General features: G+C 43.1%; 2 protein-coding genes across 2 annotated transcripts; one reads left to right on the forward strand and one right to left on the reverse strand.

The window, feature by feature from the left end:
- Window positions 1-3,048: 3,048 nt before the first annotated feature.
- prdx6 (peroxiredoxin 6) lies at window positions 3,049-9,421 on the reverse strand. Its single transcript, XM_071895621.2, has 5 exons — window positions 9,258-9,421; window positions 6,175-6,331; window positions 4,821-4,967; window positions 3,805-3,951; window positions 3,049-3,415 (listed from the first exon to the last, which is right to left on the reverse strand). Exons 1-5 carry the CDS (start codon window positions 9,347-9,349, stop codon window positions 3,290-3,292), a joined length of 669 nt encoding a protein of 222 aa, XP_071751722.1. The 5' UTR covers window positions 9,350-9,421; the 3' UTR covers window positions 3,049-3,289.
- Window positions 9,422-9,855: 434 nt separating this feature from the next.
- plpp6 (phospholipid phosphatase 6) lies at window positions 9,856-15,151 on the forward strand. The gene is made up of 2 exons (XM_071895660.2): window positions 9,856-10,488; window positions 13,480-15,151. Exons 1-2 carry the CDS (start codon window positions 10,005-10,007, stop codon window positions 13,845-13,847), a joined length of 852 nt encoding a protein of 283 aa, XP_071751761.1. The 5' UTR covers window positions 9,856-10,004; the 3' UTR covers window positions 13,848-15,151.
- The last annotated feature ends 1,475 nt before the right edge of the window (window positions 15,152-16,626 follow it).

A 16,626-nucleotide genomic window follows, 5' to 3' on the forward strand; every position in this document is an offset into this window, starting at 1 on the left:
ACACACACACACATAGAAACATACATATTGTGCATGTATTCATAGCCTCCTCTTGCTATTCCCTCTCATGGTTGAGAACAGCCACGCCAAAGATCCTTAACGCCTTCTGCTTGTGCCGAAGTTTGTGTAGTAAAATGAATATTTCCATACCGACTTTACCACAGCCAACTTATCTAGCTGCTGCATTATCCTTCCCTAGTTATCACTTGTTAGGAGAACCGGAGCCTGGTTTCTGAGGGGAAATCCTCTCCTTCTCTGAGATAAGACAGGTTAGAGGTCTGTCACATCAATGCAACATTGTTTGGTGGGAGGGGGGACTCAGCTTTCAGATGAATGTTCATGTCTTTGTTCAGCGGTTGAGTGTGTGTATGTGTGTGTGTGAGAGAGAGCGAGAGAGAGAGAGAGAGAGAGACCAGCAGCTGGTATTGTGTTTGTGTTTTGCCCTGTGAGACTTGGCCATGGCCGGTGTTATATTACATGTACATGGCTAGAGTTGGCTGGGCGAGGTGGGGTGAGCTGGCTTGATAGCGGCGCAGTGAGGGGTGACAGATGAGCGGGTGTGGGCTGGTACCAGGCAATTAAGCCAGTGTCTGACACCCAAAGTGCTTCACGAGCTCTGGCACAGGCCGTTGGGGTGTGGAATTTGAGAAATGCATTTGATCAGTACGGTGTATCTATGCGGGTGTTACTTTGGACGACTACTGGGGACAAAGCAGCCACCAGAGAAGAGGGCTAGAAAACAGAGAATGGAGGAGGAGAAGGAGGAGGAGGAGGGCAAGGAGGGGCAGCAAGGGGTTTGAGTGTTTAAACCTCATAAATGCATGTACTTTCATCACACATTTGAGAGCATATCAGCTTTGTTAAGCATTGTCGTCAACGCAAACTTAGTTCCCTACCTGCCCTGCACAGAGATATCGTTCTGGCTGCTTTACTGTAATACACAGAGAATGGGATGGGAACAGAATAACACTCCAATCTAATGGACAGACAGTGAGAAAACATGTGTTCAAGCACTCAGTATTGTAACAAACCAACGAAACAATACACAAGCACATTGTAGGACTGTTTGATTAAATATATGGGGGGATTCAGTGAAGTGAGCAACTGATAAAAAATTTTAAAAAGTGAGTACAAGCCTCCCAATTCAGATTGTCTGGACAAGTGAAGTGAACTGGGGGAGGGTCCAAAGATATTTTATCTGGCCCTGCTCACACCCTGCCTCCCTCCACACTCAAAGGGAATCCCATCTTTTGTCTTTGACCTCAACATTCCTCAGAGTGAATTCCAGGCCAGTGTGTGTGTGTGCATGTGTGTGTGTGAGCATGCGTGTGTGTGCGTGTGCGTGTTCACCTTCAGACTACTTAAAGTAATTAATATGATCCTCAGCCATGCAGTTTTGAGGGTTGAATAACTTAAAGAGGAAACCTATACCTTGGTTCTGGCTTCAGTGTCTCGTCTACAGTTACGGCCAACCTGCTTAGATGAGTTTCTCAGGAAGAGTTTACTGCTGATGAGAAGCGAGCGCCGGTTCAGTCATTGATCTAACTCTGCAATACTGAGATGCTGTGATGGTTTTTATGGATCTTATGTTTTATATATGTATGTACATAAGACATAGGGTGTACATATATTCTGTTCATTTAAACTTATTCTGTTTTTACTGAGGTGAACTGAAATGAAATACATTAATATTCCAGTCTGAATTCTCTGTAGTTGTCTATGCTGTGTTGGGGAAATTACTCCCAATCTGTTATTTATCAAACTATTAACATCTTCACAATACTAGAACTTCAATAACGTCCTGAAATTACTAGCCTAAGAGTACACTGTGGCTCATCAAACTAACACTGCTTTGAAATAGTAGTTCCACTACATACAAACTACACGTTCTTTGTTTCTAAAGCATGTTTGTTTCTATACCTTATTATACTTCATGATATCCTGTAAGGCTGTTCTAGAGGCTTTACTCACATAGTAATCTCCACAAGGCTATTTGAATTTGGATAGTAAGGGAAAAACCCCATCCAGGCTACAACTGCCCTTTTGGATTATAAACAAATTTTTTATAATCCAAAATTGTATCTTTTCATCCTCTTGAGCAAGGGGGTTTCACCTGGACTTCAACTGGCACTGAAAAGGCCTCAGCATCAATGTAACTGACACTGAGAGGGAACAAAACAAGGAACAACTATCCATTTAAAAGCCTAGTCTACACTGAGATAATGAATCAAGCAGTTAGGGCATTAACCTATAAAGTTGAGTGGACAAAAGGAGACAAAAGATAGGGTAAAAAGGGGATAACATTTTGAGGCCTTACTGTTTACTTTAAGGAAACATGTGCCCACATATCTGAACAACATGCAAAAGCAGTGACCAGCTTAAACAACTACACTTGAATTTGGCTAGCCTACTACTACACTAATACAAAATGTAGATGAACTGGTAGGTACCACTCCCTAACACTGTGTCTTGGTGTGTTGTGAAGCGGCTGGTGCCTTCAGGTGCACGGCTGTCACAGGACACCATCAGTGGATCTACTGTTGTGCATGTACTGCCACCTACTGACAGAAGAAAGTACTGCAGCAACAGCAGCATTCTGGTATTATGAGTTGGGACTGTGGGAGAGCGACACCTAGCGGTAAAGCAGCAACATTGAGTCATAGCAGAAAGTAGCAATGGGATAAGCAGCAGTGCAATAATAAAATGGCAGTGGGGTTACAAGTTATGTATGGCAGGACCTTAAATCTGATCTGTTCATTATTCTGTTATTCTATGTTCTCCATGGTCCTGAACTTAAACCTGATAACATAACTACCTTAGGTGCAGCTCATTTTGAGAATACCATATGTCCTTGGTTAAAATATATACTGTATATCATGAAGAAGTGATTGGAGTAGTCTAAGAGAAGTAGCAACTGTATAACTGCAGCTAAGAACGTAGGAGGATTGATACCTTATTATTTCTATATTGTCTTCATTTTACAGGATAACACTATTTATGGCCATTTATAACATGTAAACAGCATAAAATGCTCAAAGATTCATAGGACACGTTACAAAAGTGTTTATTCAGGGAAAAGTAAGCAAGGCACTGTACAATGATACTGGTCCATTGCTGGACACATTACACGACTAGTCACACTAGTAAACACTAGTCATAGTGTCAGATAAGCGCGTAAAGTTGGTCAGTTATTCAAGCTATTGTTCAAATATTGCTAGATCAAATAGCAGTAAACTAGAGCAGGCTCCTTGGTGAACTTATCAGGACTGTGCTGTAACAGAGTCTCTCTTCAGAGCTGGGTGTAGCGCAGGTAGCTCTTCCCAGAAGGCAGCTCTTTAGTGGTCACACCACTGGGGAAGAGGGCTGTGGCCTCAGCATCAGACAGAGAGGGAATCACCATGACTTTGTCACCAGGCTGGAAAAGACATGAGAACAGAGAAGTGGGATTTGGAGGTGGGATGTATTTCTGACCACAGTCTAGAGGAAGCCTTCTGTGTGAAGGTACTCATGTAGCGGCCCCTCATGACTTCAATCTCACAGCTTGTCATCTCTGCAATTGGTAAAATTACAGGGCTAAGCAGCTCCAAGATATGCTTCCTTATCAGCAATTGTTGTCAATTTCTATATGATGTATAAGGTTCTGCTTTTTCCTATCCTCAGTGAGAGCTTCAATGTTACTTATGTGCTTGATGTGTGCACAAGTAATGTACCTGTGATAATGCCATCTGTTGTGCATCCATATTTGTTTCCTGACTTTATCGCCCGGGCTGCTGATTGGTGTGAATAAATGGTTTGAGTGTGTACCTTCCAGTCGACAGGAGTGGCAACCTTCTTCTGTGCGGTGAGCTGCAGAGAGTCGATGACTCGGAGCAACTCGTCAAAGTTCCTCCCTGTGGTGGCTGGGTAGAGGATGGACAGCTTCAGCTTCTTGTCTGGGCCAATCACAAAGACCTGGAGGAGGGTTCAGCAAAACACACACAATAAGCCTCAGTTTTTGCATATTCTATGCAAAAGTGTTTGTTTCCATTGCCAGCTTTGCTGTTCATTCATAGTATTCTGATGATAAATACTTTCCGAAACTTTCCAAAACTTTCCAGAGTCCGAAATTAACTTTTTGGCTCACCTGCCAAGGGCTGGTAAACTAAAACAAATTCACCTGCCAAGAATTTTTTTTAACCAACTAAATTAATTGATATACATTTTCATAGAAATATGTCACCCTACCTGTTTTCAACACTATTTCATGTACAGAATGATGTACTGTGTGAGTAGATTTAGAGTTTCAATTAAAAACTTGCTCACTCACTTTCACAGTGGATGTTTTTTGTCCTCACACCTGCTATGTGTCGCCATATAGAAATAACGTTGAATTTCAATGAACGTTAGACCAGTTAACCATCCAGGCAGCAGAGAAACAGGAGGAAAAGCATTAGTTTAGATGCTAAAACTTTGTGTAGAGCCAGCTTAACAGGCAGCCAATCAACAGCCTGTTTGATACAGAGCCATCGTTTTGCTCTGATTTGATTGTCTCATGGTTTAAATAAGATTTTACGGTGGTCAGAAAGGATGAAGTTTGAGAACAGCACTGATATTGGCCAGAAAGACCCTTACCGATTTATCTGCAGAAGACAAATTTACCGGCATTTGGCAGGTGTTAATTTTGGATACGGTCCATTGGCTGTGGTTGTTTGATTACAATCACCTGCTGTCCGCCTACCAAGATGGCAGTGTGGTGATATAATACTAAATTTATCCAGCATTGATAAAGGGTCCATTTGTGTGTGTGTTAGTGAATGAGAAAGGGAGGACGGGGCTCTTACACAGCGAGCAGTGAGGGGCATCCCGTCCTTGTCTCTCTCATCGGGGTCCAGCATGCCCAGCTGGACCGACAGCTCTCTCTTGTCGTCAGCGATGATGGGGTAGGGCAGCGGGCTGTCGGCGCCATCACTGTTAAAGGCCATCACATCCTGTACAGAAAGACAGGGCACATGATTTCAGACACAATTTAATCTTTAATCCTTTTCCTCAGTGGGTGTGTGTGTTCAAAGTAACACACTTGCATCTCAAGTTAATAATTCTCAGCTTCTTGATGGACATCTCCATCCTTGCGGCAGAGGACTTGTCTGATAAGATACAGAGGTTTGATAAGAGTTTACTGTAGGTTGACTAGAAACTCCCAGCTGCCAATCTGTAACTCATGCATGAGCCATAAACGGAGGTTCAGTGGCGAACGACGTCCTGTGACGGCTTTGAACTTCCAAGCCTGGTCACTAAGACTGGGGGACACTTTTGTCGTCATACAGATGCTTGACTGCAGCACTCAAAAAGCTTCTATTTTTTTGTTTTTTTGGAGGGAGGTGGTGCTGCCGTAACTTCAAACCCAAACAGTTCGTCTAATCAGCATTGGCCCAGTGTGGGATTCCAGAACTTGTCTCTACTTCCTCTTGGACCAATCACAGGCCTTTGAGAGGAGGTGTTGCTGTAACGTAGCAACCCAGTTGAGAGCCAATCACAGTGGGTCCCGTTCGTGTTGAGGGTGGGGATTAACCCATGAATGCCTACTTGACCCCTCCTTTTCCTCCAGATAATGCACGTCCACATGCAAAATTAGGATGCAATTTGTAGTTACAGGCCTAGACTAGTAGAAGCTTAGTTTTATAATTATGTTGGCTGATGGGAACAGTTTTGTTCCTTAGATCTGCAAGGTTACAGCTTCTAGGACATTCAGAGAATAATATTGGAAAACTGACACTAAGTGTTTTCAGTTAAATGGGAGTGGGAATATCAGATTGTGGGACAGATTGCAGAGCCATCTGTATAAAATTAAGCCTGGTCAGGACAGTAAAGCCTTGGCCCAGTCTCACAGGGGATTTAACAGGTGGAGTTGGAGGATGATGAGCATTTTGCAGAGGGTCAGATGGCCGATCACAGGAACTTAGGGCATTGCTGCCAAAGTTTACAGATGGTGACCCATCTGCAAGCTTTCAAATGTCAAAGTTATGCAACACAAGTGTGTGAGAGTGGATTGACATCATCTGACCGAGTCTCGCTCTACCCACAGTCCCCTGATCTGTTATCCTTTAACCTCTCACACACACACCACATATAGAGGCAGAGAGACACCCTGGAAAAGGTCTGTGTGTGTGTGTATGTGTGTGTGTGTGTGTCCCCAACCTTGCTCCAATTGCGGTGGTCCTCAGCACTGTCGATGGACAAGGCAATCATCTTGACACCCCGTTTCTTGAACTCATCGCTGAGCTGAGCAGCACGGGCCAGCTCAGTGGTACAGACAGGAGTAAAGTCCCTTGGGTGGGAGAACAGGATACCCCACCTACAGAGGGAAAGAGGGGACGTTTTTTCATGTTATTATAACAATGATGTCTCTGGTCTACACATATTTTGTCCAACCATTCATCACATGCTCTATAGTGGCCTGGTTTAGAAACATGAGCGTGACAACAGTATTGTGAAAGCAGCAAATAAAATCCTTGGCATCCAGCAGTCAACCCGCACTGAGTCTTAGGCAAAGTCCAGAGTATTATGGGCTGCCCTTGTTACTTCCTTCTGGTCACAGGTTCAGGGCAGGCGACCACAAGCTAAATCAAGCAGACTTAAGTTCTCGTTTATTCGACAGGCTATAAAACGGCAGTAACAGAACGACAATCCACCGCATGCTCTCACTTCCTTGAGTGTTTTACACACTTTACATAGTTCACCAGTTGTCTCTTAATGTGTCTATATTAAGTGTCTTACATGTATTTTTGTCTGTTGTATGTATTTATGCCTTGGTGCATCCAAGTTCCCCATTAGGGACAAATAAAGTCTTCACAGAGAGGGACTGAAGGGAGGCAGAGAGAGAGACGGGAATAAGATCACAAGGTTAGGAAGGAGTGGGAGCTGAGACAACAGAAGAGGGGAAATGGGTAAGAAAGGAGAAAACCAGAGAAAACAAGTCTCAGTGGAGGAAATACCACAACCAGCCGCCATAGATTGGAGCAACAGGTGTATGTGCATCTGGCAGACTCAGACCCAAGACATTAAACCCAGCTGCGTTGTACTGGGAAAGTACAGCGTGCTGCACAAGGAGGGGGTTTAAGGGTACATTCATCTTCTTATTTTCATTTTACCAGACAGCTGCAGAGACTGGGGACATTTTTAAGAAAATACTTGGTGTACAATTCTTATGTACTTTTTGAATCTTTAATTCTATTTTTGCTTTTTTAAAATCAGGGAATCATACAAAATGTTTCATTTTGTAGCAATTCTGAAGCTTCTAAAACTGCATCTGCATTTTTTTATGATGTGTGTGAAATAAATAACCAACTGCTTGAGTGATTGAAGACTTCAGTTCTGCAGACCTTGTGGTCTCCTGCTATCTACGCTCCATAACCACAAAGGTAACTCAATGACTTGTGATGCACATCACATGAGCACAGAGGCAACAATACAGCTTTGCTCCTCACTCCCATGGTGCTTTGTCTGAATAGAGGCAGTGTGATCACCTGATTAAAAGGGAAATCACATAACTCTATGAGGAATGTGTTCAGGCTGGTGTTGCTTGGGGAATTGCAAAGAAAATGAAAACTAGTTGGACAACTAACTGATTTTAGTGCAACACCTAAACTGTCAATTTGCATAAACAACATGGTCCTGCCAGGGGCTATCACTCTTTTTGGGTTGTAGATAACAAGGACCAAAGTTGAATCGGTTTAGAAAGGAATTAAACCCCCATTCATAGGTGCATAAAATAAGATAAGATAGCACTTTATTGATCCCCCTCGCTCTGCTGCGACGACACTGCCTGCACATTTGTCCACTTCTACGTCTTCTCAGCGGTCTGTCTAGTAGTGTTTGTCTAGCCATCATTAGTTGTTTTCTGTTCGCCACTATATATAGCCTGGTTTTGTCTCTTTTTAATGGAGAAGAATGGAGTAAAGATTTGTGATGTGGAATTTCCCTGGTGTTTATTCTGCCTGCCAACTACAGGCAGACACAAAGCTCTCTCAACGCTGTCCTTTGTGTCAACCAGGACAAACATAATGGAGGCTTGAAAAACTAGGCCACCATTACAACAGGTGGTCTTCTCTCACAATCCAGCACCAATAGAGCTCAACAGTGACCGCCCACTTTTGAACGGCTCCGGTTCCAGGAAGTGAATTTCCCATTCATTCCTCCACTGACTTTTCAGAAAATCCTTATCTAGAGAGTTTTAAGCCAACCAACTACGAGATGAATCGTGACCATAAAACAGAAAAAAAGGCAAAGGGTTTGCCTTTTTTTCCGTTTTCCCATTTTTTTTTTTTTTGCTCCGAATCAAAGCAATTGATGCAATCTCAATAATGGGTTAGAGTCCTTGTACTGATAAGCAAACAGTTCTGCAAGTGATGGCTATTTGGAAACTGGAGCCAATAACACTCTTGCAACATCTCTGCTCATGCAATGTGTGCCAAACCTTCATTACAAGGAAGGAGGAAACACAATTGTGTGTCGTATAATGAATATGATTTAACTATTGGTATCTCTCTGCTCTACTGATACCACTGAGGCTCGGAGGATTAGACAGTAGGATGGATGCCAACGCTGGACACAAGCGCTGAACGACTGTCCAAGTTCACACAAACACACACAATACTGGCCTTGTCCTCTCTGCTCTTACGCCTCACTGAATGAGCCAGCTAGACAGAAAAAAAAATGCTGAACCACTTGCATAATATCCACCTCATATCAGCATGAACCAAGTTTTTTTTTGCCGTAACTCTCTTTTGGTCTGCAGCTAATACATGACTGTCTTCAGAAATACAAAACTACATCTCTGTAGGCTGGAGAACCAACATTAGCCTACATATGTGGAAAAACATACAGGATGAAGATGAAGATATTTGATGTATATTATATACAGGAATCTACAAAGTCAAGTACTGTTATGTTATCCTAACTTTATCCAACTGAGTCATGCTTGTATAATTTCGCCTGTGCCAACCACCAGGTGTCAGTGACATTGACGTCAGGTACTGACTCGGTTTTTGTCCAGTCTCTAGTCACCTAGTTGTCCACACAGCTTGGCTTTTTGATTCTTGAATTAAAAATTAAACTTTTCCTAGCCGTGCCACCTTGTTCATACTTCCTCAATCAGGCAACAGGCCCACACACAACCAGCTATCATCGCTCAGTCAATGTTACAACAGTTACAAGCAGAGTTAAAGCTCAAATTGACAAAATACAGTACTAACACCCGTGCCAGAAGCACACGCACTTACGAGCTTCCAAGGAAATCGTGGAACTTGATCTTGCCGATGGTAGTTTCGGCCTCGAAGTTAGGAAACACGTCTCCCAGCAAAAGCCCAGGCATGGTCAGGGTTTTCTCTCCAGTACAGACACAGGAGAAAGGACGAGGCTGCCGGACAGGGACTACTCAGCGTCAGCACCGCATGAATGAACCCGGAAAGAGGCGTGGCTAACTTCACATCGACCAACCAGAGCACCGTATTCATCAGACCCCGTGCCTGTTTCACACCCTTTGTATTTGTCTTATGGTTAATGACAATACCTTGCCATACTGTGTTCACAGCTGTTTTCATGAGCTATTTTCATGCTCAATTGTACCATGATGAGTTGATGATGTAATAAGGTTTTTGAAAAAAATAAATGTAAAGGGACAAACATGGAATGGCATGGTATCTAAAATTTAAAAAATGTAATAAAAAAATGTTTTCATAGCAGTCCTGCATTTTCATGCAAGTCATCTTGGCGTGACAACACAAAAGACTGCGCTCATGTATTTCATGGTCACGTGTACATTTCTAGTAAAACACTATTTCCCAAGTAGCTTTGCGACACGAACAACAAAGATGGCGTTTCTGAAAAGTGTTTCCGAACGTGATATGAATTGTCAAATGTAAACCGATAAACTGAAAAGAGCGATAACCCGCACGGCACTGCAGAAAACCTAACCCGGTAGGTGCAACTGGATTACACGTAACCGTCCTCGCCGACAGTTAGACGAAATGCCTTCTCCAAAAGCCAACAAAAGCGCCGGACGCAGCGGAGGGAGCCCGGTGCTCGGCAGCTCCAACGGGCGTTACGAGTTCATGTCGCTGAACCGAGCCCCGCCGCCGCACCTGCTCCAGCGGCAGGGCTCCGACCCGACCACCGCTCGGCTCCGAGCCTCGGAGAGCCCCACGCGGCGCCGGGGCTCCGGTTCCTCCACGGGCTCAACAGGCGGGCAGGGGATGCCCGAAGAGGACTGCATGCGACTCAACCCGTCCTTCATCGGCATAGCGCTCAGCTCCCTGCTCGCCATAGACCTGTGGCTGTCCAAGCGCCTGGGGGTGTGCGCCTGCGAGGACTCGTCATGGGGCAGCATTCGCCCATTGATGAAACTGATTGAGATATCGGGACATGGCATCCCGTGGCTGGTTGGGACTGCCTACTGCCTGTATAAGAGTGACAGTGCTGCAGGACAAGAAGTCATGCTCAACCTTTTCGTTGGTAAAAAAAAAAAATACAAAAAAAAATCTATTATTTCTGTTATTTTCCATTTGTGCTCTGCTTCATCTGTGTTGTTCTGTCTTCCTACTTGTTCACTCCTTCTTATAGAGAGTTTCCATAAAAATCATGCAAAGCCTTCCTAGTAGTATGTGTTTGCAGAGACAGACTTCAAAGTAACACTGTGGTGCACCAGTAATGCAGTATTTGTGTCACAGCCCCCCTGCTCCTCCCTTGTCCTGATTTGTCATGTCCCACTCTCATGCAGAATACACCTCGCCCTCAGAAATGATGACCCCACCTCCCTTAACCATGTTTAATTTTCTACTTATTTTTTTCTTTCCTCGCTCAGATCTAGCAGCCTCTCACCTGTAGATGTCATCTGTCACTCATTGTGGCCTTGCTCCATTTCTGTTCTCCATTTCCTCCTGATTTCGAGTCCTACCTCTTGTCTTCACCTCTCCTGTAAAAATCCACCCACCTCTGCCATACTTCTTGCACCAGTCAGCTTGGTTCCAATGGTAAATGCATGGATGCTTCTGATTCAGTGACTTGGCTAAATGTGCACATACTCTAATGCTGTGTATCTGAACAGTGCATGTTGTTGTTGCCACCCTGAGTAAAGCAGGCCATGTGCCATCAGGTGTCCTGTGTTAGGACTAACCTGTGCCTCCAGAGGGAGTCGTCCAGTCGACCTCAGCCACTGTAGCCAGCTGAGTCTCTGTGAGCACAGTATGGAAAACCACAGGCAGGAGGAGGGAGAGGGAGAGGGTTGTGGTGATGGAGGGATGGTGGGGGTTTGAGATTCTGCAAATAATAGATTGTAGATTGATTGATGAATGGTGTTACAGTGCAGCAGCTGCTCTGGTTGTCTCAACGAGCTGCCAGTAGAATAATAAAAAGTGAAAACATGCACACTGCACACTGATAGGCTCCCTTCAGTGCTTATTTAATGCACCAATGATAAAAAAGTGATGTTTCAAGCTAGTTGCTTTTCGTCAGACATAATGCAAACATACACAGACACCATCTTAAATACCCATGAAATAGCCTACCTATGAATCACATAACCAGTCTGCACAGAAGATACATAGAATATACAAAGCAAATTCATACATACAAAAATATAGGCTATATTACAGTACTGTAACGGACATCTGAGTGCAAACATATGCATATATAGGTTACATAAGTACAGTTATTGACAATCCATGGAAGGGATGGGCAATCTTCTCAATTGGTTTTGCATGACATGACAGCTTTGATTTCATATATTTTCCAGTGTGTGGATGAAGAAAAGTTTTTTCTTTTTGTGAAATTACATTGAAAAAAAAAAAAAAATTACATTGCTGGCATATGGTACATCAATAATTTTGAGGTTCCACAGAGCATAGAAAGGTGAAGCTGGAAAGCAGAGGCAAGTCTGCCTTAATCAGCATGTTCCTCAGGTTAGAGGGGCTCGCTCTCTTCTCTGGTTTATCCAGAGATTTGACAGTGGAATCCATGCCAGTGTTTATATGCTGTGAAATATGTCGTGTTTCCTTACGATTGATCCCATATCATTTGCCAGTGGTTATACTGTACAAGTTACTTATCGTCAGAAGTTGGAATTCTGGTTTTATTTAGACTTACTAACAGACTGAAATATTGACAAACTGATTTGTTGCTTGTGTGATCCAGTCCCATCAGCTACTTGTTTTTTTAAATCAACATCATGAATAGGACGGATGGCTCAAGCTGAGAAACAGGAAGGCTGTTTTTAAGGGGTATTGGAAAGTGTGATTGGATGTGCTGTGGATCACAAGAGAAGTGTCATCTATTAGTCAGGTTATTGACTACCTTGTATTGTCTCGTTTTGCCTGAGAGGAGCGACATCTCTCAACAAGCCTATAGTGTGTATCTACAGATAAGTTCCTGTGTTTGGAAGGGATGAAGGTGGATTTACCTCGGAGAGGAGTTTGTGGTCTGACTGGTGAATCTGGGGGGAAACACACTGTTTCCAGGGGGTACTGAGGGTTAATAATAATCAGTAAAGGGTTAGAATTTACATCACCACTAAAAAGCCGCCTGTAGAGTCATGAAATATTTACCATGTTCCTCCTGCATGCTGATGATGTCATCCTGAGGGGTTTGGATGGGGATGCAGCAAGCGGTAACCTCTATTCCTCTGTGCCTGTCTCATGCTCAGGTTTGGGCATGGTAAACCTGCACATAACCTCCATAGTGCCTCAGTCAGACTTAACATTCTCAACGGGCAGTGTGTGTGTGTGCAGGTGTGTGTGTGTGTGTGCAGGTGTGAGCTTGAGGTAAGAACATTTCAGTCTTTGTCTATGTGAAGCGGTGCAGATGCTCAAAAAGTGAGCACAAATGCCAGCTGCTCCCCCGCAGTCTGGGATAATGCCACCTCAGGGATGAAAAGACTCTCTCTCTCTCTCTCTCTCTCTCTCTCTCTCTCTCTCTCTCTCTCTCTCCCCCCCCCCTCCCACTCACCCTCTCCTCCTCCTTTTGTCTCCTTGTGCGCGTAGTTGTGTGCGGCTGGAAGGTTGATCTAGGTTGGCAATGGGATCAAAAGGGTGTTAACATTAACAGTCTCTGACAGGTGAATCTGGATGCTTATATAATTCCAATGAAAGAGACTGAGTGACAAGATAACATCATCTTGTTCATTTAACCTTCTATCTTTTTATAGTCATTGTGACACAGATCTGTAACAAGGATACAAAAATAATCAAAGCATGGTTCTGGTACTTTTATGGAATATTATATTATATCCCCTGTTTATAGCACTATCTATATAATTAAGGGCCCTCATATCTGTTTGCTGAAGGCTTTTTGTGTTGATCTTTACATTGCTGTGTTTGTACAGCATAACACATCTCTAGTGCAAAAGCCATGTTTATTGCCATTGTATGCTCTGAGCTACAGTATATTGTCTCACGCTGTTAGCTAACAGTGTTTTTGTTCTCTCCCCTCTCCCCCTTCCCTTCCTCTTAGCCCTGCTGTTGGACCTGGTTCTGGTTGGCATTGTCAAGGCGGTGGTACGTCGGCGCCGGCCAGCCCATAACCGTATGGACATGTTCGCCACCTTCTCCGTGGACCGCTACTCCTTCCCCTCTGGCCATGCCACCCGTGCTGCCATGTGTGGGCGGTTCGTGCTGGCACACCTGGTGCTGGCCGCCCCGCTGCGGGTCCTGGTCCTGCTGTGGGCCGGCTTGGTGGGGCTGAGCCGGGTGCTGCTGGGGAGGCACAATGTGACCGACGTGGTGTTTGGGTTCTGGATGGGCTATTGCCAGTACAACCTGGTGGAGATGCTCTGGCTCTCACCTCAAGCCCTGCAAGGGCTGCTGGGACAGCTAGCTTGAGATAAAGGGCTGAAGGGGGAAGGAAGGAGGAGGTGGGGGCGCCACTGGTGGCATGGCAGTTTGAAATGAGGTGATGTGGCTGATGCACTGCTCCATGCCCATGAAAATACACAATTGCTTCCAATCTGTGGATTAAGAATTGACCTAACAGTCATTTGTCATGCCTGTTAATCTGAATAACGAGGAGGAAAAGGTGCATGTTGAATGGGCTTGAACTTGAGTCGAGGTAGTAAAGAGTAGAGTGGTGCATAATTCAGAAAGATTCCCAACCCTTGTAGCTTTACATCTTCACTATAAAGTAATGAGTTGTTTCAAATATAATTTGCTAAACTAAACAAATGACTGCAGTTATCCATCCATCAACAAGCAAAATGTCTTAATACCTGGATTTAAGAAAAACAAAAACTAAGTGATGAGCTCACATGTGCTGCACGGACCTGGAACACCATTGGCACTAATGCAATCAGCTTTCTAGCAAAGAGTGTGTGTTCTCTCACTGTCCTGTTCCCTCCCTCTGTTGAATGAAGCAATAGTGATACGTGTGGTTTGCTGGGGTGCTGGTTTTGGGGGATGCGACGCCCCCAATACACCATCACAGGGGGATCGGCCAAAAATGGACTCAGCCGGGGAAAAGAGATTTTATTTTAACCTTACATTCAAGTTTTCTCCTCTGCACAGGATTGGGAGTGAGAGAGTGAGAGAAATGACTGTGGGGGAGTATTTGTATTATTGAGCTTAACAGTGATCATTCATATCTGGGGAAAGGTACATGGTTAATTAAAAGCGTTCATTAGAGTGCTTGTGGGGCACTCTGAAATAGAGTCAGTTGTAATAATAGATCAATTAGGTGATGGTTCCCCTCCCAAGTTTTTTTCCCATGTTCACAAAAAACGACTTCTTGCTTTAATGCTGCACTGTGAAACAGTTACACAAACCTGTGAAGGACTTTGGAAATTAGGTCATCATGTTTTCAAATAACATGCTTTACACCTGTGACTGAATGTCATTTGGGGTAAAAAGAGACATAGGGATTGTACTGTTTTATCACCAAACATGTTTCCCAATACCCTTGACAATAATTGTATGGTGACATATTTGGTTTATTCATTAGTAGACATTTTGAACTATTGGACAAGTGCGTGGGATTACGCACGTCATTTCCCCTCATTGATAAGTTAGCGCCATGATAGCAGGCAGCTTTAGGTTGGCACTGAGGTTGAATGGGGACGCTTAACCGTTTGATTTATTATGTAATGCCCCGGGCTACTGCCAAGGTTTATCAATCATTGGTGGGAATTGGAAAGTAGAGGGATGTTAACCTAGTTTTCTACAAGTCAAAGGCATGTCCTTCAGTTCAGTTCAGTTCTCTTCATTGTTCCTTCTATGGAAATTTGTCTGGTTCAAACTTTTGCATTTGAGGATAAAAAGAAATATACAGTGCCTTGCAAAAGTATTCAGACCCTTGACGTTTTGCACATTTTGTTGTTCTATTAAGTTATTTCAAAGTTATTACAAAGCACGTTATCAATGTGAAACCAAATTTGTAGAAAATTATGTGAAAGTATAAAATTTAAATAAATCTATTTTGCAGAAATATTAATCCCCTTTGCTTTGTTTTGGCTAAACTGTCACACTAGGAAAAAAGGCTCAACATTTCTCCACATTCCAACGTTACTCCAATGTCATATTTAGATTGTCTTTAGTAGTCCTTAGTAGAGTTCTTGAAGTTTAAAAGAAAATATAAATCATCTATTTCCAATCACCATAATTGAAAATATAGACGGTGTAGTTTCAGTGGGTTTGATGGGAGGGTGATGATTTATATTTTTTCTGAAACTTCAAGAACTGGATTTGAATGTCATCCATGAATGAACCATGTATCCCATACTGTCCAGCCTACACCATAAAAATCCCATCACGCTCTAGAGAAGGGACCTGAAAGACAAATTGAAAAAACAACTTTGAAATGAAAACATTTTTCAGAACCGCTAAATACAATCTAAAAAACTAGGTTGGGTTCCAGCACTTCATGCTTGGACCCCTAATGACATCTGAGCAACACATGATAAAAATTGTTGAGCAAATTTTTGCTACTGTGACAATTTATCCCAAACGAAGCAATGAATACTTATGCAAACTCAGTTTCTCTGTTAATTTTTGTTAATTTTATACATTCACATAAATTTCTTCAGATTTGTTTTCACTTTGATAGAACAATGCACTTTGCATAGATCCTCCCAAAGCAATCCATTTTGAAATAACTTGTTAGCACAACAAAATGTGCCAAGAGTCGAGGGGTCTGGAGCTGGAAATCGAACATTTTCCAGGTTTTTATTGACAGTACAATCCTCTTCAGTGCAGCAGCTGCAGAATAACAGAGTAGACCGTGGATATATGAGGAGTTTCATTCCACTGTGAGATGTGAACCATTTGGAAAAGAAACTCACACCTTCTCTGAGAAAAGGACTGCTGGTATGAAAGTACAACTCCTCATGTTGTACTGATGAAGTTCACCATAAGAAGTAGTAATACTTCTGAAGATGAAGCCAACCTTATTGTTGAAATATCGATAAATGAATTTCAGATTAAAAAAAAAAGCAAACAAAAATACTCAAGGGGTCTGAATAATTTTGCAAGGCTCTGTATGTCAAATATTGGCTTGGTAGATTTCCAGTAGTGTTATGCATGGTCATAGTGTCTGTTATGCTATGAATTGCCCTGTAATTCTAGGTTGAAATCACTTGACAAATCTGTTAAATGCTAAACAGCTGAGTTTTGT

The sequence above is a fragment of the Centroberyx gerrardi genome, chromosome 9 (genome assembly GCF_048128805.1).
Source record: "Centroberyx gerrardi isolate f3 chromosome 9, fCenGer3.hap1.cur.20231027, whole genome shotgun sequence".
In the NCBI taxonomy this organism is placed as follows: Eukaryota; Metazoa; Chordata; class Actinopteri; order Beryciformes; family Berycidae; genus Centroberyx; species Centroberyx gerrardi.

Bases quoted from the DNA above. Each gene is read 5' to 3' on its own strand.
- prdx6 (XM_071895621.2), bottom strand. From the start codon at position 9,349: ATGCCTGGGCTTTTGCTGGGAGACGTGTTTCCTAACTTCGAGGCCGAA. The intron at 4,968-6,174 runs GTTGGGGACACA...CTTTCTGTACAG, and splicing joins ACCACCGCAATTGGAGCAAG to GATGTGATGGCCTTTAACAG. The intron at 3,952-4,820 runs GTAAGAGCCCCG...ACCCTCCTCCAG, and splicing joins TGCCCCTCACTGCTCGCTGT to GTCTTTGTGATTGGCCCAGA.
- plpp6 (XM_071895660.2), top strand. From the start codon at position 10,005: ATGCCTTCTCCAAAAGCCAACAAAAGCGCCGGACGCAGCGGAGGGAGC. The intron at 10,489-13,479 runs GTAAAAAAAAAA...CCTTCCTCTTAG, and splicing joins CATGCTCAACCTTTTCGTTG to CCCTGCTGTTGGACCTGGTT.